This window comes from Anser cygnoides, chromosome 2 (genome assembly GCF_040182565.1).
Source record: "Anser cygnoides isolate HZ-2024a breed goose chromosome 2, Taihu_goose_T2T_genome, whole genome shotgun sequence".
Taxonomy (NCBI): Eukaryota; Metazoa; Chordata; class Aves; order Anseriformes; family Anatidae; genus Anser; species Anser cygnoides.
The window spans coordinates 122,762,195-122,784,144 of record NC_089874.1 but is presented as its reverse complement, the minus strand read 5'-3'; the positions used below and the strand labels follow the sequence as shown (position 1 = coordinate 122,784,144).

At 38.4% G+C, this 21,950-nt stretch overlaps 2 protein-coding genes across 6 annotated transcripts in view; both read left to right on the top strand.

Moving 5' to 3' along the window:
- Window positions 1-21,950, top strand: part of LOC136790185 (basic salivary proline-rich protein 3-like) — a 37,911-nt gene that overhangs the window by 606 nt on the left and 15,355 nt on the right. The window lies entirely within an intron of this gene.
- LOC106039054 (DGAT1/2-independent enzyme synthesizing storage lipids-like) lies at window positions 25-20,514 on the top strand. 5 transcript variants are annotated; one of them, XM_066993000.1, is made up of 8 exons: window positions 31-1,272; window positions 4,115-4,448; window positions 6,861-7,025; window positions 11,993-12,186; window positions 14,266-14,326; window positions 16,042-16,181; window positions 18,187-18,301; window positions 18,748-20,514. In XM_066993000.1, exons 1-7 carry the CDS (start codon window positions 1,270-1,272, stop codon window positions 18,289-18,291), a joined length of 1,002 nt encoding a protein of 333 aa, XP_066849101.1. In that variant the 5' UTR covers window positions 31-1,269; the 3' UTR covers window positions 18,292-18,301; window positions 18,748-20,514. The 5 variants fall into 5 exon arrangements, 3 of the variants coding, with proteins under 3 accessions (XP_047928354.1, XP_066849101.1, XP_047928353.2); XM_048072396.2 differs by having other exon boundaries at window positions 32-1,272; window positions 18,649-20,514; XR_010829680.1 differs by lacking the exon at window positions 16,042-16,181 and having other exon boundaries at window positions 25-1,272.

The window sequence follows — 21,950 nt, the reverse complement described above, 5'->3', positions numbered from 1 at the left end:
CACCGGGCTCGTTACCGCGGGTTTGTAATTGGGGGGCGTGGGGCCGCGGCTGGCCGAGTGACCGCGGCTCCGGCCGGGCTCCGCAGGGCGCTTCTTGCTGCGAAACAGCACCGGGGCACCCTCCGAGCTACAGGGTCCTCCCCCTTAGGTCGCAGATGCTGTTAGCCGCGTTGTCAGGCTCTGAAGTCGTCTTGTTTTCGTTTGTTTTGGTGGTAGCTTTGCTAATTCCTGTGCAAATACCTCCTGTATCTGGCCGGCACAGTAGAAGGCGGCGTGTTTCTGCTGGCTGGGGCGTGTTGTAGCTGTTGTTTTTCAGTAACTTTCCAGTTTTGGGGCACTGGGATGCTTTCCGGAGGTTCCACCTGGACTTTTCAGGCGTGTGGTGAGACTGCAGCGTGCTGGTGCTCTGCTTCTCGTGACACGGTGAGCCATGGCTCAGGTAGCCCAGTGTCTGCCGAAGAGCACAGCTGCAGTTTAATTAAGGGCTCGTCTGGGCCATGTACTAGAAATTAACGAAAGGAATCGTATGTTAGCCTTGTTTCCAGTTTCCGTCAGTGCCAAGCCTTCAGTGTAAGTCCACGTGCAATGTTGTTAGGCAAATGAGAAGTTGTACCGCTATCATCTAGTGACAGTCGCTATCGGTCACACCATTAGGAAGTTTGTATTGAAGTTAAAAGCATGTGGCTCAAGCTGCGTGGCAGGAAACGTGTTAGAGATGCCAGCTAAATAAGTCTTTTAAGGGTGCGTTCATACTACAGAGGGATTCTGCTGCAAAGTTGGCCAAGGTTGGAACTTGGTAGTAGGGCACCCCTACTGCAGTTTTTAGGTTTGGGTGGTGACAGATGTCAGCCCACCTCTGACAGGGAGGGCAGGACAGTCTCTCCTCCTTTGCTTGAAGGAGGTCCCGATCACAGTAGTGTCACTGGTGCTTCAAGAAGTCAGGATGCTTAATTTTGTAGTTTTAACGCTGCTGGGCAGTCATCAGCTAAACAGCTCTGAAGTGGGACAGCCCAAAATGACTGTCTGTTAGTAGTGTACATGAACTGTGTGGGGCCTTTATTAAATTCAGGGCATGCGTGTGCTTTTTTGGTGATGGAGTGAGAGTCTGTCATCCCCCTTCCCTTACCTTTGGTAGGGCGTTAGGTGAAGCTGTAACGTAAATCACATTTAGGCTTGGAAACAGAGCATTCCTGTGGACCATCAGGGCATGTGCCAGATTTCTTAACGGGAGAGCAAATTTACAGGCTGGAGGAGACCTTTATCTGGTGGATGGTAAGTTGAACATGGGTCAGGATGGCTGTCTGCATGCTGGGCTGCATGGGCAAGGCCGTAGTCAGGGAAGCATTTATTTCCCTCTTTTCATCACTCATGAAACCACGTGTTTAGAGCCTCACGGTACAAGAAAGGTGCTGACAGCCTGGAGGAGACTCAGAGAAGGGCCACCAACACTGTTAGGTGACTGGAGCACATTGCAGACATGGGGAGGTGGAGGGAGGTTTGTGTGTTTTTCTTGAAGATGAGAAGGATTAATGGGGATCTTACCGCTCTTCTTAGCGAGTGGTTGCAGGGAAGGTGGGATTAGAGTTCTCAGCCACGGGACAGGAAGCAACAGGAACAAATTGTAGTAAGGGAAATTCTAACTAGATCAAGGAAAAGCATTTTCACTGTGAGGGTGGTCCAGCACTTGATCAGGGGTTGAGAGAAGCAGCAGGATCTCCATACGTGAAGATACTACAAATGGGACTGGACAGTGCCTTGAGCAACCCAGTCTAACTCGTTGGCTCTGCTTTGTGCAAGAGGTTGTATTAGTGCTGTCCAGTGATTCTTTCCACTCTAAAATATTCCATGATTCCCTTCAAGATTAGGAAACAGCATTATTCAGAGTAGTATTGATGGTCCCTAAGGGAAGGCAGTACTTCAGCTGTTATCTCTGTGGTTGGCAGGAAAGAATTTTTATTTATGTTACAGGTTACTGCACAGGTACATAAGCAAACCTATAAAATTGCAGTGAGATGCAATACCTCAAATGCAATCACATTTCATGCAGAAGGCCAAGTGATATTTTGCAAGACCGACATGTGTGGACAGGACTTAAAATTTACTTGATGAGGACGTTGTGTTTGGAGAAAGTCATAAACAATTAAAAATGTAGTAGGAGGGAAAGCGTAACTTTCAATAATCTTTGAAGTTCTGTATCCACTTCTGAGTTTTAAAAAGCTCTTGTGCCATAGCTCATGCCTACGTACTGTTCTCTGGTTAGTAGGTGGAACCAGTGGAGAAGTCCAGGCATGACGATCTGGTAAATACAATGTTGAATCCTACTCCTAAATCCTACTTGGTCTCAGAAGTTGTGTTCTTTGGACTTCTGTCGTTGTTTGCTGCCTCACAGCTTCTGGAGTTAGTCTCTGACAACTGGAATGAGATAGAACTTCCCCTTGCTCTCCCACATGCTCTTTCCCATCCTTTTGTCCAAATTGATCCTCCCTGCCACCCCTTACATGCACACGCATGAAATTGGTGAAGTGCCTTTAACTTATGCCATGTGCTTATACTTAGCTGAAGATTAATCAGCTGTTCTTCTCATTGTCCTCGAGAACATGCTGCAGAGCAGAGTTTTGTAAGCCTGGATTGGTGGAACAGGCATGGATCGTGGGAGCAAAGCTCTTGTCAGGAGATCCTCTGTCTTCTCTTGAATAGGAGTTACCTGGAGCAATGTGGGTATAGGCCAATTTCAAAACACAAGTGAAAGGAACATCCTTGCTATATCAAAATGGGGGAGGAACAATTGAGACTGGGGAAATAAGTGAGCTGAGTTCTGTTCTGGTGCATGCTTCAGTGTCTCATAGCAAGTGTGGAGTAAAACTGATCTGTTTCTTCGTATTTGCTGTCATTGGGATTCTGATAGCATTAGCAAAATTATCTTCTGGATTTCAGTCTCTTGTTGCTTGTGAAACAGCAAGAGTAAAGGAGTGATGGATACATGTCTCTCTGCATAGGAACTCTGCAGTAATATGTTGTAAGTCACATTTTAGTAATAAAAAAAACCCTCAGATTCTTTCAGAAATTATTGGTTTTAATTAAAATCCATCCATTTCCCTCTGCAAGTCTGCATTATAATTGCAAAATGCTTTTTTTCCCCCCTCCCCCCCCCTTAACTTGATTAACAGTTACTCCAAGTTTTGACTGAAACTTTTCTAGACTAGGAATTTTTTTCCAAAGATATTTCTCTTGTTCTAGAACTCTAGCTAAGATATCCCAGCATACAGGTTGTCTCAGGTTTGTAAGATGAAGTGAAGAGCAAATTTTCCCCTAAACCCTACATATCAGAGAAAAAAAGTGTTACTCCAGAACTATACGAAGTATGAAATATCAGCCCAGAGAGAAGTAACACTGAAACTTCTTAGGAACTGGCACGGAAGAAGGTTCGTATGCATAGACACAATAAATCCTGATAAATTAAAGCTTTCTGAGGACTTTTTGTGATCTTTTTCTCCTCCATTGTGGAACCTCCCTGTGTTGTCTTCTGGGACTTGCATTTCATGATCTGTAAGTTTCCAGATGCAATTAAAAGTTTCTGCATGAGCAAGACTTGCTTACTTGAGGCCATCTTCTTACTGAGTCATTGTATGTTCATGGTTAGTGCAAGTGTTTGGTAGGGTTTTTGTAGCACTGAATTTGAGATTGTACTGTTTCCTTCTGGAGTAAATGCTTGTGACAAAGATTTGAGTGTACTGCATATGACGTAGGACAATAAATTATACTAATCAACTAATCAATGCAGCTTTCTGAGAACTGGAAATAAAATAGATGTCCTGGATCTCTATAAGATGTGCGGTTTTTAATGAGAGAAAATAGCTTGAGAAGAAAAAACCATTCTATCTTTCTCAAATTAGAGCTGTCAGCATTTCCGCTACGCAAAAATGACCGAAAAGAATCAAGTAATGGTTTTGCTGTGTGAACCATTCTGTTTCTAACATGGCCTACTGGCTTGTGTAGTACATGGTATACAAATAAAATGCATCAGTATTTTGTATGATTATGCAGTATACGCAGGTTTATGGCTGTCTTTTTTAAGGCTTTATTCATCTGCATTTTTTTTTTTTTGATTAAACAGAGGATGATAGGTGGAAATGAATCCTGTACTGCAGGACCAATATCGCTGTCCTACTTAACCTGTGTGGCTCACTTACTGGGAGAATGGACTGGTGTGGAGCATCTTGAAGATTATCTGGGTTATACAGTCTACCTTTCATGGTTGCTGCTTCCACTTGCAATAGCTTTTATATTTCCAGGAATTTTCTTCCTCACCTTTATCTACAGTACTGTTATCCTTCTAAATATTTATAAAAGGAAGAGGAAATTAAGTGGAGATAATTCAGGTAACATTTGGGATGGTGCAAAAAAAATGTTGACTACCATATGGGATCGACATGGAAGAATATGGCATGGTAAGCAAGATCTGACTTTTCATTAAAAGGTGCTGAAGCTCTTATTGCTGGCTTTACCTTTGAGGATTATCAATGTACATCTGATTGTTGTTGCTGTTGGATGAAATTTGAAATTCAGGCCATTTTTTTCCCCCCAAATCAATGACTGCCAGTTGTGCTTCAACCATTGTAGAGTTGGGAGAAAAAGCAATTGAGACTCTTTTGGATGTAAAGTTTTCAGTCTTGCACTTTTATTCCTTTTCTGCTACCTTGAGATCTTTCATCTAGCTGAATATGTGCTATTTTTCAAACTGTTGAATTGTTTTTCTTTTTTACTTTTTAATAACTACTGGATTTTCCTCGTTCCAGGAGGACTTGAAATGATAGCTATGTTAAAAATCAAATTAATTTGCCATGTCCCATGAACTTTTTAGCAAGCAATAAAAAACAAAAACCTTTTTTGTGTTCTTTGAGTGAATATATGAACACTGGAAGCTAAATGACAGTTACCTAATAGCTAATATTTCTGCGCGTTTGCGTAATTTAATTACAAGTAACCAACGTAATGTCAAACAGTGGCTAAAAGGAACCCTCAGCATTGGTTCATTCACTAGTTACTACTTTAATTTGACTTCAGAGCCCAAAAGTGTTACAGAACCCCACTTTTTGTATTTTCTTTCTCTCTATGTATTTTTGACAACTGCTTTCTCTAGTAGAAGAATGTCAAAACTAAGGGCTCTGTTCCTTGTCCCTCTACTATTATATCTTTTATAAAGACAGACTTAATAAATGATTTGGCTTTTCTTTCTAAGGAAATCATAAGCCTCTTTCAGAACCATTCACTCTAAATGCAGCTAAAGGAGAAAGAGATGTTTAAGAGCAATTTACATAAAGAACAAATCCTTCTTGAAAATCATCTCTATTTGTTCTCCAGTCAAAGGGAAGAGGGTTTTCAAGGCATTGATAGCCAGATGGTGCAGCGGCTGTATCAGATGGGCTTTGTAAGACTAAGATGTAACTTTCAAATCTGTGAAAGTACACTAGATCAAAATCAACAGCAAAATCAAAGAGCTTAAAATGCTCACTTCATAATGAAAAGCTATTTACTTTTTTCATAAGAAAATGATTTTTTAAGGCCTTGGCTCTTTTCATCCGTAGTAACTTTTTTCTTTTTTATAAAAAGCCTAACTTTTTATTTGCACAGAAAATATTCTTATCCAGTCCATCATCTACTGATGTGACTTTTTTTCTGCCCTGGCAGCTGCTTCCACCTTCTCTGAACACTTCTCTTACTAAATAATGAAATGTTTTGTGATATCTGTTTTCCCCACTTGGTTAATTGATATATAACAGGAAGAACTTTTCCTCCTGAAATCTCACAGCAGTGGGAAAAAAACCAACCAAACAACAACAACAAATAACAGAACCCTAAAATGGTGCGTGATACCTGTAACCTGTGCAAATGTTAGACACAGGTATCATTCTGGTTGTGCACAGCTGGCAGGGAGCTCAGCTAGCGGTCACTTGTGATGGCAGAGGTGATAGGTAGGTGTGTTTGCTATAGGTTGCAGCTACACAGGTGTAGAAAGTAAAACAGTGGGAGAGGAGCCAAAAGTACAGACAGAAGTTTAAAAAAGAGGGGCGTGGGGGGATTCTTCTGATAACTTCAGAAGTGGCAGTTAAAAAGAAAACAAAAACAAATGCTAACAAAACTGCTCAGTATTAACTGAATATGTTTTGAACTGGTCTATTTTGTTATTTTGTGCTAACTGAATATTTTCTTCACTGTTAACTAAATGAGAAATACAAGTACAGTAAGAAACTTGTATGTGTTCGTGTATGTTTCAATTGAGCACATAAAGCCTCAGACAGCTTTTAGTGCTTAGTGATGGAAAAAATAGAGCAAGTATAACTCTGAGATAAGTAACAAAGATGAGCTTCACATGCTGGAATAAAAAGAGCCACATAAATGGATGTTGTCATGTCAAATCTTCTTAAACAGTTACTCATGGCAATGAACTTGACTTTGAAAGGTAGCTAATAGCTTGAAATAGTAGCGTTTCAACGCTTCTATCCAATCTGTATTTTGATTTATCTTGAATGATTGATTCAGAGGGCTACAGCCTTGAAGGCAGTGAACTGAAAAAAATAAGGTAAAATTATACAATAGTTGAAGAGATCCAGGCTGTTGTTTTTGTTGTTGTTGTTCTGTCTTCCTTTAAATGTAGATCATCTGATTTAAATGAAGCTTGTATTTCCTGTGAAAGCAACTTAGTAAATGCTGCAAGTCACCTCTTGACATTTTAGCTGTCACTTTGTTCTAACACTTCTCAATGGATACTGGTTTCAGCTTGCCAGCTTGATGCAAGTTAGTTTCTTTGCGATAGAATTGTATCATACTTTGACGTCCCTTATGTCTTTGATTCCTAACAGGTTACGAGATTTGTGGTGATGAAAAAATTCCAGAAGGACCTGCACTTGTTGTGTTTTATCATGGAGCTTGTCCTGCTGACATTATCTATTTCATATCTAGACTTCTTTTAGAAAAGAAGAGATTCTGCTACATAGTAGCTGATCATTTTGTCTCCAGAATACCAGGTAACATGCTTCATTATAAACGATCAGTTTGAAAACTCTATAGATGCTTTTTTTTACAATGTAAATAATGAAAGTTGAAGTGCAAGAATACAGCTTTCAGAACAAACTCTCAGACAAATGTAGTTGATGTCTGTTGGAGAACAGATGTTCTCTGTAAAGAGCATATTCAAGAATCAGTTCATGCAATTGGCCCGTGCAGGAATGGGTTGTACTCCTGGCTGGGCAACTCCTCTAACAACTCTAAAGTGTTTAGAAACAAAGAAAAAGAGGCAATGGGAGAAAAATTTGTCTTTGTATTAATTGATAGCCAATACTTCAATGAGGTGTTTCCTCTTTTTTTTTTAATATAGGCAGAACGAGTGGTTTATAACCTGATTAAGAAATACACTGGAAGCAGTGCCCTTAAAATTGGTGACATTAGTATGGGAGAATAGGGGATGCCTTTGTGTATCCCACTCAACTGAGCATGGTGGGCAGTTGAGACTATCCCCAAGAAGACTTTAAGTAGAATCTTGCCCAGAGGAAAGCCGTGGCGGTGTCCAAGTTTGTGTGAAACATGTAAAAAATGAAAAGTATGTTTAGGGCAAACTTTTGGCTGGACAGCCTAGGGAAAAACCATGCTGAAATAAGTCAAGTTAGTTATGTGGAGATTTAGTTTTTTTTTCTTCTGGAGGGGTAGGAAAGGGCAGTTGAATTTCCAAAATACATTAGTATCCAGTTCTCTTCCCAAATAAAATTTAACTAAAAATCTCATAATTTGTCTTGTGAATTTATAGGACTGTTACGTAATGTACTAATATACAACATCAGCAATGCTTTTACTGAAAACAGTTTGTATCAGAGAACTAATTTTGCCATGAAATTATTTCAGCCTTAATCCCTAAACACAGAACCTTTTCATGTGGGTAGTGTTAGGTCTTTGTCTCTACAACTGCTTTTGCCAGTAGACTAGGATTTGGGTTGATTATCAAACTTTTTGTATACATCTGACTAGTGCAATCTATTTCATAGTTTATCGGGTATAATATGGAGTCAAATATAATAATTATGTACAGTTGTTAATTAAATATTAGTTGTAGTGTACCCTCAGGAAGATCACTGGCAATACCAAACTGGAGGAGCATTTGACCATCCAAGGGTTAGAGCTGGTATTCAGAGTAACTTGACAGAAAAAGACTGGCAGAAACATTACAAAGTTCAACAAAAGTGAATGTGAAATTATGAATTTGGGATGAAATAATCCCATATGACAGTACAGGTGAGACTGAGTATAAATTGACTTTGTCAGGAAGGAGTTCCTTGTTCTAGTGGACAACAAGGTGAACATGAATCAGCAGTGTGCCCTTGCAGCAAAGAATGATAGAATGGTTTGGATTGGAAGGGACCTTAAAGGTCATCTAATTCCAACCTGCCTGCCATGGCCAAGAAAGAAGATTGAGTGCATGCTGGCCTTTTTTAGCATGTGTGTAGTTGAGGGAAGAAATTATTTCTCTTGGTTTGGCACTTGTGAGAGCACATCTAGCAGTACTGTGTCCAGTTTTGGACTCCCCAGTATGAGAAGGACATTGGCATATTAGAGCTGTATTCAGTGGATGACCGGAGGCTGGAGTGCACAATGAGGAGAGGCCGAGAGAACTGGATTTATTTGGTCTGTAACAGATAAAGGTGGGTGGAGATATTGCTGTCTTTGATTACTTAACGGAGGGGTGCAGAGAAGTTGGAGACAGATTCTTCTCAAAGGTGTACAGCAGTAGAGTGATAGGTGACAGACAAGCTGCAACACAGGAAATTCCTGTTAGACAGGTGGAAAGGTATTTTATAATAAGGATGATCACACACCTGAACAGATTCCCCAGCTACTCTGGACAAACTCCATCCCTGGAGATTCTCAAAACTCAGCTGGCTGAGGCCCTGAGTAGCCTGGCCCAGATGGACCACTTTGCATGGGAGGTTGGACTAGATGGCCCTTCCAAACTAGATAACTCTGATTATGTGAATGATTTAAGGCTGTTAGGGAAGACAAGTCCAAGGAGCCCAGATTGTTGTTCTGGATTGTGTCTCAAAGCCTGTACAGTAATCTGTGACTGGCAGCGTAGGTAGGTGGAGCTTCTCTTGTGAATCAAACCAGAAAGATGGCCATCCTTTTATCCTAATACATTTAGACACACTTGGATCAGATGATTTACTGATCCTTCTGTTTTTATGATTTGTGAATCTATTATGAATAGCCGTGAGGAATGGCTTGTCCCATGAATCTGAATCTTGGACCCATGCCAGTATGCAGCTGACAATATGCAGTCTTACTGCTTCCTCTGCGCTGGGTGCTTCTGTACTGAATTAACTGTGATTAACTGGATCGTATTTATAGAATATTACTGTGCCCCCTGAGGGATTCATGAGCCTGCAAGGGATCAAACAAGCTTCTCCTCTAAGTCTCTCCTAAACTAATAGAAGAACTCCTCTAGATACCTGGAAATTCCTGTTGAGCATTGCCTAATGCATCTCTCTTTCATGTAGATGCAAAAGGAAATTGTCTCAATTTATACTAAATCAGTACTATGTATGCTTCTCTTGCCTGTCTTTTTGGGGCAGAAAGACATGGAATGCAGTCCTTGAGCTAATTTTCTTTTTTTTCTTTCCTTTTTTTTTTTTTTAATACTAGATGTTGGTCACAGGGGAAAAAAATCATTCTGGTACTCCCTGGTCCTTTAAATTCTCATCTGTGTAATACCCAGGATTATGTTGATTTCTCGAAGGTTGAATTAAAATGAAGTCTTCTCCTGAATAGTGGGGAATAGAAGAGTGTGCTAGGGCAAAGGGCAGAATCCAGGTTGAACTGTTGAATAAAATCAACTTTGGATTTCTTGATGTTTGGAAAAATTAGCATACCTTGATGTTCTGGCTTTGCGTTTAGGATATTTTTTATTGTTTGAAGAGGAAAAAGTAGATTCCTGGTGGTTGTCATGCTATAGCCAGGTACTACCCCAGTGCTTCTTATGATGACCCTTACCTTGGGTGTAGAGTACCCTGGCTGTTTCTCCCAGACCACTGGATTAATTCCTGTCTTTCTGCTGCTCTGACTTGCCAGGTTCTTCCTTTCTGCTGTTGGAGTAGAGGTATTAACAGTAAAGTATGATTTGCTGACTAGACTATGAAATACAGCTCAGAATATAAGGTTTACAGTAAAAGTCAAAGGGGGAAAATATGGCTGAGGAACTTTGTGGAGACCTGAAACCTCACCACTGTTCCCTACTACAAAATATGGCCTATATTCTGTTCCTGTTTGTTTGTTGTTTTTTTTTTTTTCTGATCTATGAAATGGACAGACTCATATGGTGTTATCCCTGCTCCTCCTGCATGTCTGCTGTGGAAAGGAAAGCTATTTTCACAGCTCCTTGGAGTCCATCTTCCTGCGTGATTCTACCTTTGCTATGCCTGTTTTGTATCTCTCCTGATTTCACTGACAGAAAAGAGCTGCGAGATGAGCAGCTTCCCATCCCCAGGTGCATTCCAAAGAGCTTTAATGAGTTTGGGAATGTAAAACCTTGTAAAAATTAAAAATAAGCTATTTAAAATCCCAGAATCAAAACACCTGAGAGAAATGAAATGTGAAAAACTAATTCAGGAGTCACCTGTGCAAATGGTACTAGATGAAGCCTGCCAGTGTTACATGTGGTACAAAGCAGATACAACAAGCTGTGAGACAGCTACAGCAGAGCTTGTGTTCTGCTGTTATGCTCATGGATAGATTCTGATTGTGTGTATGTAGAAATCAGGAGTAATTATACTCATGTCACCTACAAAGATTCATTGGAGTTTAGCTAAGAATGAACTGATGATATGCTGCCTCATGATCTCCTTCCAGAGTCCTTAGTTTATGCACTGTGTACAAAAGGACAGAGCTTTGTCTTCTTAGCTGTACCTTCTTTTGTGTGTGTACGCAAAACAAATGCCTGTTCGTGTTAACAAATCTTCATTTGCAGGGTAAAAAAAAAAAAAGGTGATCTGTTATTGAGGGTTAGGCTTGACTAGATCAGTTCTGTGCCCTTGTTTGTAGTTGATCGGGTTAAGTTTGGCTCAGTGGGAAACTTCAAGAAAGAAATAATCTCTCCCATGCTCCTCAGTGATCTGAAGCTCCTGTTTCAGTATGTAGTACTCACAAATGCTACATAAATTGAAAAATTATTGGTGTAAGTGAACATGACTGGCTTCCTGCTAGCTGTTCTTTTACATTAGATTAGTTGTCTAAATTGAGCACGTGTGTCCATTTGATGATCGTAAGCCATTTTCAATGTTCTGCTGTTCATTGAAGAACAGAGTAAGTATGACACTTCACATTTAACGTATGAGGAGTTTATGTAACTTTGCAGTTTTAGACTTTATTAAATGAAAAATCTTCACCTAAGATGTGTATACGCAGTCCGGGCTCACCAGATCCTTCTGTGGTGAGCTGCTGTTATTTTCAGATGAAAAGCCACCTGGGTACTCAAACTGACCCGAGGATTCAATCCCTGCAGTGATCAGGAACACAGGGAATGCTAAGTTCTATTTGTCATCTCCTTGTGCGTGGACTACTCTGTGTGTTAACAAAACAACAGTTTGCTGGAATTTTCTCTTATTGGACTTTATTTGAAAAGTAGAGCATGGGCAAGGAGACAGTGCCCCAGAGCAGACTTAACTACTCTGAAGGGATATATGAAATATGCCACAGAGTTCTTGCCTTTTTTTTTTCCCAGTTTCGTCCTGATTGTGAGATAGCACGTGCCTTTACTGGAATGGAAAACATAAATTTTCAAGTTTTTAGACTTAAATTTACAAGCAGAACTTAATGCACCAATCCTTCTAGCAATATCTTTGGGGTTTTAGGCTAGCAGACAAATTTTAGCCATTGTGTTCTGTCTTGGCAATTTCTGCACAATGATAGTATGAATTAATGTGTTCTGAATTGATATCATCTTACTTTGCAGGTTTTAAAATATTAGTTGACGCATTTGAAGTTTTGCATGGACCAAAAGAAGCATGTGTCAATACTCTGAAGAAAGGCTATCTGTTAATTATTTCTCCAGGTGGAGTTCGGGAAGCACTTTTTAGTGATGAAACATACGTTATTATGTGGGGTAATCGAAAGGGCTTTGCTCAGGTTGCCATTGATGCAAAAGTGGTAAGTATGACTTTTCGCAGAAGAAAAGCAAAACAAATGCTCACTTACTGGTTCTTTCTTCCAGGGGAAGCTGTTTTGATTATCAAGTATTTGGTGTTACGTTGCTGAGTGTCATGAATACAGTCTACTTGCTTTTTTAACTAAATTTCAAGACTTTTGTCCCTTTTGTTAGAAGATTTTGGAGTCACCTACCTGGGAATAGTGTGGTCAGGAAATCCAGAGCTTAAAAGAATAAGAGATGAAATCCAGGATAGTTTTTACTTTGTAAGCTTGTGCTGTTTTATACCTACCTGGTCAGGGTTGTGACGGATCTGAATGGCTGGAAAACAAAAGTATTTCTCTTTTTCCTACCATTGAAGTACACTGTGACTCAGCAGACCTGCCTGTGCTGTTGTAGTCATACTAGAAGCACTGGCATTATATACTGCATTGGTATTTATATGCTAGTAAGGGATGTCTGGGGCATATAGCAGCAGCAAGAGCTGCCGCTCCTTGGTGTGAACTATTTCTCTTCAGTTCTGTCAAATATTAAGCATTGTCTGGGGTCCTTGTAGACAGGTGGTTATTTATATGGGACCGACTGTGAAAGGCACAGAAGTGTATGATACATTTGAACTGTATCTATTTTAATAACCCTTTCAGAGTCCCTCTCGTTCTATTTGTACTTGAAAGATGTATTCATATGTGTATAGGTGTGTATATTCCTGATTTAAAACTGTCGCTCCAAGAGTTTTATATGCAGGTACTGTCAAAGAGAGACTAGTTAAATCTCTGAATTTTATACCAAACTAGAATACTTTTAAGACCTAATTTTAAATATATTTCACTTTTATCAGGAGGAAGATAACACAGTTTACAGGATATTTTCAACAGATTAGATTTTACTAATGCACTGTAATAGCATACAAAAGGCCATACTTGGGGTTTAGCTATGCTTGTAGTGCTTATATCTATTTTATTGAATGTATATTCAGTTCCTTTGTGCACTCACAAAGATCTTGCAGCTTCAATTCCACGCTCCTGCCCAATAACTGAGAGATTCAGAAGAATATAAATAGTGTTGGAGGCACTCTTAATCATGAATATAATTCTTCTTGGAAAGAAAAATGTTTCTGAATGTCAGTACTGGGACCTTCAGCTTCCTTAGATTGTCTCTCCTCAGCAGTTTGCTTGCCAGAGTTACTGCCATATAAACCAACTTGGTACATGCAGAAATCTCTTATTTCTGTGTCAAAAGCAAGCTGTTCCAAAGAAGATGGTTCTAGAATAAGGAAATGCATTACCATTTGTCTTAGGCAACTGCACTTCTTATTCTCTATTGTTGCACTGGATTATTTATAAACTTTTAAAACAACTTTTTAAACGACTTGATACCTGTATGAAAAGTTTAATTTACTAACTCATTTACATGCTTTAAAAAAAAAGTTTGAAAGAATCTGGATGTGTGAAAATCTTAGAGTTCTCTTTTTGATAATTTGTTTGTAAATTGATGTTAAAAATCTTCATGTAGTAGAAAGTCCCTCCCCACGCAGTCCTTGTAAATCTTGACAGCTGTTTGCAAGTTCAAAAACAGCAATAAAAGCTTAAAATATTAACACCATTCCAAATATTCATCAGCAGAAGTGACTCATGGACCTGTACTGAATATGACACATCATGTGTGAAGCAATGCAATCAGCACAGTAGAGCTGAATCAGACAAGTTTAGGGTCCCAGTCCTGTCAATTCTTTGAGCATAACTATAAATTAGGGAAGAGGTTTAACCACTTAATTCACAAATGTGCAAATACTTCTAGACAAGAGGCAGCTTAAATGCTTCACAGGTTCTAAAAACCTGTGCTGCTTTAAGAAAACGGACTTGCTGAAACGTTGCAGTATTTGAAACCTTGCAGTATTGTCCAGGCCGAAACTTCATGGGAGAATGTCACACAAGAACTTAATGAATCCTTGTTTTGCTCTCTGTATGTCCTTGTATGACAAACACTTCTGAAATTAATTTGCACATTGAGTTTAAGTGAGGTAGGAGTCTTTTAGATAGTGTTATCTTCATTGAATTCTTAATATTTTTTTTCCCTCCTAGCCCATCATTCCTGTGTTTACACAAAATGTTCGAGAAGGCATTAGGACATTAGGAAAAATAAGTAAGATATTTTATATATACTTTTTGTAGTTTATTTTTCCATATGTGTTTAGCCCATCTCTCTAGAAATAAGCCCCATATAAATCTGAGATTTGACATAGCCTTGTTTCTTGAGGTTTGCTCACCAGCAGAATCCAGAGATTTTTATTTAGATTTAATATCAGCATTATATGTGGTATTGGCTCACCTAAGTTATTGTCAACATGATAATGTGCTTACAAAAAGAAGTAGAAGAAAGGAAAAAGTAGCCAGAAAAAGGCGAATAGCTAATGTCTGCTAGACCAACTCTAGGTCTTTTGCTGTCTGTTAAGAAGCAAGGGTTTACAGCTGACAGTATCTTTAAATATTCTCTTAATACTCTATGCTTAGACCTCTGTCTTCAAAGGGTTTGTAATATATTTCATCCGTAGTTAGTATACTGTGCAGCTCTAAACCTGTAGTTTCTCACAAAATCTTGCTTTTGCCTGCTCTCTTTCCTCGTTTTTGGGAGTTCCAGTGCATTAATAGATGGGTGTTTGTCTGAAGAGTCCACCTCTGGGATAATCATATCTCTGCTGATCTGCTCTTGTTAACTGCCCCTGCACCTTTTTTTGTGTTCTTCAACTTGCTGCTAGCAGAAAGGACCTGAACAGTCTCCTCTGTACAGCATGTTCTCTTTAAAATATGGCATCATCATCCTAATCAAAGGACTGCAGGACAAAACAGTTCTATTTCATTTCCCCTCTAATTAGAAGCTATATATTGCATGGAGAAAGCCCAGGCATCCAATGTAGATGTGCAGAGTGATTCACACATTCTCCAGATTCTACAAAAATAAATAGCAATTAATTGTTACTGTGTTCTAGAGAATCTTCCCAAACTGTTTAAGCCAGAAAAATATTGTGACTTGTGTAATACAACAGAGGTGCTAGACGATTTTAATTCTTTTCATTGCTGGACACATTGCTCTTGCTTGAATAGTATTTGAGTATTCTTTGTTCTTATAAGTTGTGTACAGAAAAATTTGTGTCTGTCACTAAAGGTGTTTTTTTTTTTATGCCAACACTAAGTTAAAGAAATTTCTTGTCTAAAATTGAAGAAGAGAATATTAGCACTCATTTTGCGAGGAATCTGTTCTAGTTGCGTTTGGGACAGATGCTTAGGAAGTGACATGAGGAAGAAGTGTCCTCTTACAGCTGACTTAATTTTTTTGTTGTTTTCTTCTTTGTGTATTGTTTCACCGCAGTGAAGCAGTGTGTGGTCTGAAAGAGCAATTCAGCATTTCAGCATGACTGGCTTTTAGGTAGATAAGACTATTTCTGATCCTTTAGACCTCAATGGGATTAAACTGAACAGTCTTCTACCAATACCAGTTTCTTATGCTAACCTGTAAAATTAGCTAAATGGTAACCCCTGTTGCATATGTTCCCTTACTCTCCAGAGGCAGCTATAGAACTTCCTCTGCTTTCATCTTTGCAGCTATTCTTTGGGGGGGATATTTCACACTAAATTGAGTTTGGAAGCAAGTCTTATGTCAGTGTTAATGCAAATTTTGGAAAATGAAAGGTGGAATAGTGCTTGAGATGACACATTTGAGAATCTGGGTCATGGGCTGGATTACTTGACAATCCAGTTTCAGTTTTAAAACATGGTGAGGGAAAAAAACAACCTTGTGGAGTAATCTGTGTCTCTCTCTTCTCTCCGCCCCACCTGTTTTTTTTTTTTTTTAAATATTAGAAATACTTAGAAAACTATATGAACGTATTAGATTGCCAGTAGTTCCTATGTACGGTGGGTTTCCAGTCAAGCTTCGTACATTTGTTGGAGAACCCATTCCATATGATCCAAATATAACTGCTGAGGAACTGACTGCTAAGGTAAGACAGATTTGCATATATATATATTTAAAATATTTACTGATCTGGTAGAAAACACTGGAATATTCTTGTCAAGATAGCAATTCCTGTCATAGAACTAGTTGTAGAAGTTGATGGAATCGTGGTAAATTTTGTGCTTGCTTATCTCTAAATATCCCTCCTAAATGCGGGTGTATTGCTACACCTTGCAGACGTTCTAGGCCTTTTAAAGTCAATACTGTACTCTTTGTTTGCTTCAAGAAACAACTTGCTTTGGGGCCTAAGGAAGTTCAGTCATACAAGATTGCTCTGGGCTGCTAAAGAAAGTCATGGGCTTCATCCAGGGAAAGCGTTCTGGATCTTGATCACTTAGAAAATTACCAATGAAGCCTTTAAAATACAGCAAATCTGAGGTCACAAACTGTTGAAATTCCATGCAATGGAACAACTAAAGCTGAATCATTTCATGGCTTTGTACAGTCTGTTTCCATTTCTATTTCCCCCAACTTTTCACCCCAGAAATTAACTCTTTGAATGTTTTCCTTCTTCAGATTTAGGTGGTTTGTAGAGAAGCTTGTCAGGTTCTCATATTCATTCAACTTATGAATAGATTTCACAGCGCAGATATAAAACGTGTGTGAAGCAGTCAGATTGAGGGCACTGAACCAGCCGTTTTGAAAGCTTCACAGGGGGTCATGTTTAGCGTTCTAAAAACTTCATCTGAAAGATCTTTGTTTTTTGACAATGCAGGTGTCAGTTCAGTTTTCTGTCATCACCTGCTTATCCTCTCATTAGATCACTGCAAAATGACTTCTTGAAATGTTTATCTGCATTGTCTTATGCCCTGTTTATGGCAAACTGAGTGCTTCTTCTGGGGGTTCAGTCTGACAGAGCCTCAGCACTGTTGGTTTGCAGAAGCAAATGGGTGTGTTTAAGTGACTTTCAGCCATGCTTTGGAATCTTACATTTGTACACACCCTCGCTTCCTTCTGCCTTAAGGGTGCATTCTACTAGATAGAGCCCATGGAATATGAATCCCCTAGAATCCCACATTGATTTTAATGTGCTTCATCTCATGTTTCAGACTATGGTATGGTATTCGTTTTCCCATTATGTATAGCAAAAAAAAAAAAGTGAGCTTAATAGAAGCTTTACTCCTGTAAGGACATTTAGGACATGGACAGGGACCTGCTCCCAGGACTTAGCAATTGATCACTTACTTCACAGGAACAGTGAGAGCTTGTACCAAGAATCTCTTCCCCTTGTTGACCCATGGTCTGCAAAAGCAACAGGTCTCTGTTCTGTCTCATGCCTTAAGAGTTTAATAGTCTGTGCTTCTGTAGACAGAACAGGAAAGTTGCTGTGTGTCTTCACCATAGCTTTTGTGTATTACTGCTTTTCAATGTTCCCAATACAGGTATTATATAATAGAATGGCTGTTATTAACTTCTGGGCCTGCTACATTTTTGCGTGCAAGCGAATAATGTGGTCATATGCAGTTATTTAGGTTTGATCTAAGCATGCTTTGCTGGACCAGTTCCTTTAGGGGACTTGGATGCAGGGATAATTATTTTGTAAAAGCCAAATGTACTTAGATGGGTCACAATTGTGTTTCCAGTGCTGCTTCTGATCCTGTGTAGAAGCAAAATTCTTGCATACCAAGTGTTACTGATGCAAACCTGGGCATAGACAGAAGTTTGAGTTGCAGTACAGTATACAGGTACTGACATGCTTTATAGATCTAGGTCTCTGCTAGCTTACTCCATCACCATTTTACTATTGCGTATCACTAATAGAGCTTGTGAACACAGCTAACACAGATGAAAGATACTAGCTTGCTGGTTTGTTTCTTGGTAGTGATCCCACAGACAAATCATGTGGGCTTAATAATGGAAAAAATAGTATTTTGTACTTGCAATAGTTCTCCAGTATTTGAAAGGATGAAAAAGAGCCTAGAAATGGTGTTCGTGTGTGAACAATATAAAGATGACTTAATTTGACCCAACCCTTTTCTCTTTCCTTACAGACAAAAGCAGCACTCCAGGCCCTAATAGAAAAACATCAGAAAATACCAGGAAATATATGTAGGGCTTTAATGGAACGATTTCAAACGCGACAGAAGGAAGACTAAGGTCTTCTGAGTAAGCTACTATTTAGTTACAATATTCTTAAAGTCATAAATATGACTTACTCGTTCTTCTAATCATAGTTTTTTTAAATACTGTCCTAATGATATTGCTGTATATTCTAAGATATAAGACACTTTCCTTTGCTCTTTCCCTTGTCCAATATTGGGCTGAGGAGCCCAAACTTTGTTTGCCCCATTACAAATGATTTAACTTTTGATAAATGCATTCCTATGTTGAAAGTGTTTATGCAAAAATGACACTTAAAGTATTTCTGTTCATAGTCTCATCTTTCTTTTTTTCCTTTTTTTTTTTTTTTTTTCCCGCGTCACCTATGGTTGCTGCTTTAATCTGGATGTTAGACCCAGGAGAGCTAGGGTCTTACTGTCTTAATCATCATCACAGCAAATAAGTTTTATAGGCCAGATTAACTCTACAACACTTATTAAAACTTTCTCTAGGTTATTGCTTTCATGCTGCTGACAAACCTATTGCTGACAGTAGCAGTTAACCTTCTGTGGCCTGTAGAACCTCTAGCTGTGCCTGTAAAACCTGCAGTGAAAACTGTTCGGTTTTACTGGGTTTGCTCAGAAAGCAATGAGTAGAGAGTAGAGAAAAGAACTGCAGTGAACCAAGCAGGTTTGTTACGGAAACCAGTCTGATGTGGAGCGAATCACAACATGACAGCATGGCTGCTATTCCAAGCTGAGCCTTAATGGATATTTACCCTCAAGTACAGTGTTGTCCTGTATACTTCACAGTGATTCTGAATGTGCAAATTCTCCTTCAAATGAATGAACCAAGCACTTAAACTTTAAGAAATGGAAATGAGGGTACTATTTAGTAACACAAGCCCAGAAAGATTTATAATAAAGGAAAGAAAAAATTAATACAACACTCCTTTAAAAAGTGATGGTTCTTTTGAAAAACAGGGTGTGTGTGTGTGTATATATATATATATGCATATATATATATAGTATACATTTAAACTGTTAAACCTCCATATTCTTCAAACATAGTTTTTATGTGAGTTATTAAATCAGGGTTGAGAGGGATTTTCTATGTACTTCCCTCAAGTAAAAACAATTGAATGAACAGGAAGAAGTTGTAGGGTTGGGCTTTTGTGCACTTACAGTAAGTTACTTTTTTTCTTCCCTGAACTAAAGCCTACACTTCTATTATCCCAATAGGAAATATCTGAAATATTTCCTTTGATTGCCAGCAAGTTTAATCTACAGCTCTTTAAAGAGTTCTCAGATACTAATTTGTTTTGGAATGAGGACAAATTCCCTAAGAAAGGGTAAAAGAGTTTTTCTTTATATTATGTGGTCTCCTTTCAATAGTGTTGGGTTTTGACCTTTTTTGACTCTTTTTTTTTTTTCCTTAAAGTAAAGAAGACAACCCCCAAATTTTTAAAAGAGCAGTTGTATTCAAATAAATATCCATTACCCCAAACAATTAAGTATGTGCTTTGGTTTATACTCTTTTTAAACTGTGAAAATCAGTGGGATTGCATAACGGCATCTGGAGGATACCCTACATTAGAATAATATAGACTCTTTCCCATACAGTGATAAATCATGGTTTGAAAAACCCAAAAAGCTTTCTTATTTTATAATGTTGTTGCTTTATATCAAAAGCCTTTTATGCGGTGCTGAATTAATTTTTTTAAAGCTTCATGAAGAATCATGTTGCACCAAAGCAAATGCCCATTCTGAAGTTTTAAAAAGTATCAAAGTTTTTATTTGAAGGCAAGATTGTCCTTTAAATTTATCAGAATGTATTTCAAAAATATTGTGTTCAAACAGTGTATCATTAAAACTGATAATGCCAAGGTGTCACGTTGGAGTGCGACATAGGTATGACTTTTGTTTTTGATATCTATCTTGAGGAAAATGTAAATCAGTCTGTGTTGTGAAATTGTCAAAGGCAGCTGAATGTAATTGAGTGTTGAGGTTGTCTGTATGTAAAAGAAAACTCGGTTTAAAAGTTTCCAGTAGGCTTGAACAGACCTTTTGTGATCTGAGATTTTGTAAAATTTATTTTGCTAAATGTGGGATATTTGATGCAATTTTTGTCCCTTGAAGTATTGAAAGATGAGTATGAAAAATGAAGGGCAGTATTGCAACTCTTTAAGTGTTTGTACTTGTATAGGCCTTTCATATTTATTTCTATATATAAAATTGTATAGAAGACACCTTTCAAATAAAATTGACAGTTGGAACAGGTTTCTGAGGTTTTGTTGTGTTTAAACTAAATGAAATTATACATGGCCTGTCCTGCTGAACCTTTATGTACGTAATACCCTTGAAAAGTTCTTCCTGCCTAGTGCTTGAATAAGGGGTGGAAGGATCAAAGACCAAAAAGGAATGAATTAAAGGGAAAGTAATTGAGGCAACAGTGGAAAACAGGACAAAAATCCCATAAGGAACAAGGTCTGAGTTTTAATAGTTGTAATCAATATAGTAGGAGGCCTTAAGAGGCACTGCAATACCACCAAGATTACATTTAAGATTCCACAATAAGAAATAAGTCATAAATACTGACTAATAGGATTTATTTGTGCAAGTAGGGTAGATAATCATTTGCACACCCAATCTCATTGAGAAGGAGGGGGGGACAGATCTGGAGACTTACACAAACAGGATTACAAACTACTTTTAGCTGATTTGGTTTACTGCGTGTTAGGCAGAAGTACTTAAAGGAAAATTTCACAGCATTAGACTAGACCACTGATTACATGATTAGCCTTTGGATATGCTGAAGACTTTCCAGATTTCTCCGTGCAAACAGCATAACCAGGATGTGCATTTTTAGGTTGTTTGGAAGTAGGAATAGAGTGACTGCTGTACTGATAGGTATTTGTCATTATCTCTCAGCAAGATAACAAACCTCCTACTGGCCAATTTACTGTCCTGTTGTGTAACGGCAGAGCTCAGCCTGGCCATCTATTATTAGGATGCTTTCATATGAAATTAATCACTGAAATGCAAGCTAGAGCAGTTAATCAGCATTGTCAACACAATTGTGCGATTCATCTTGCACTGGGTTTGCTGCACAAGTATACCATTATGTTGCTTCATCTTGTTACTCTGAAGAGAAAGATACAGTTACGGTGACACTTAACTTGTTAGCTCTGCAGTGCTTAATCCCTATTAAGCCTGTCGTACCAACAGGGTGCCAAAAGTAAATGTGCTTAGAACTGCTGCATGAGTGTAATAGCACGGAAGATGTATATTAAGAAAGATAATGCTCCTAAACATTTCTGCTGAAACTTCATGAGACTATATGATGCCACTTATTTTCTTAGTTCTATTCATCTCATTTCTACAAAGGTCTTTGACAATACAGACCAATGATGCTAATTCCCTTTTAAATATATATATTAAAAATACATTATATAATTAATTATATAATATAATATTAATATATATAATATATATAATTATATAATATATTATATGTATAATATATATATATATAAAATATATATTTAACATTCAGGACTAGCCAAAATGGATGGTGGTCTCAACGCGAATTATTCTTCTCCTCATGGGTTATTCACAGTATTTGCTTGTTTGCTTTCCTTAAATAATTTTGTTTTGCACAGACTGTTAATAACAGACTATCAATATCTTGGCTTTTGGTCACTACATACATTGAG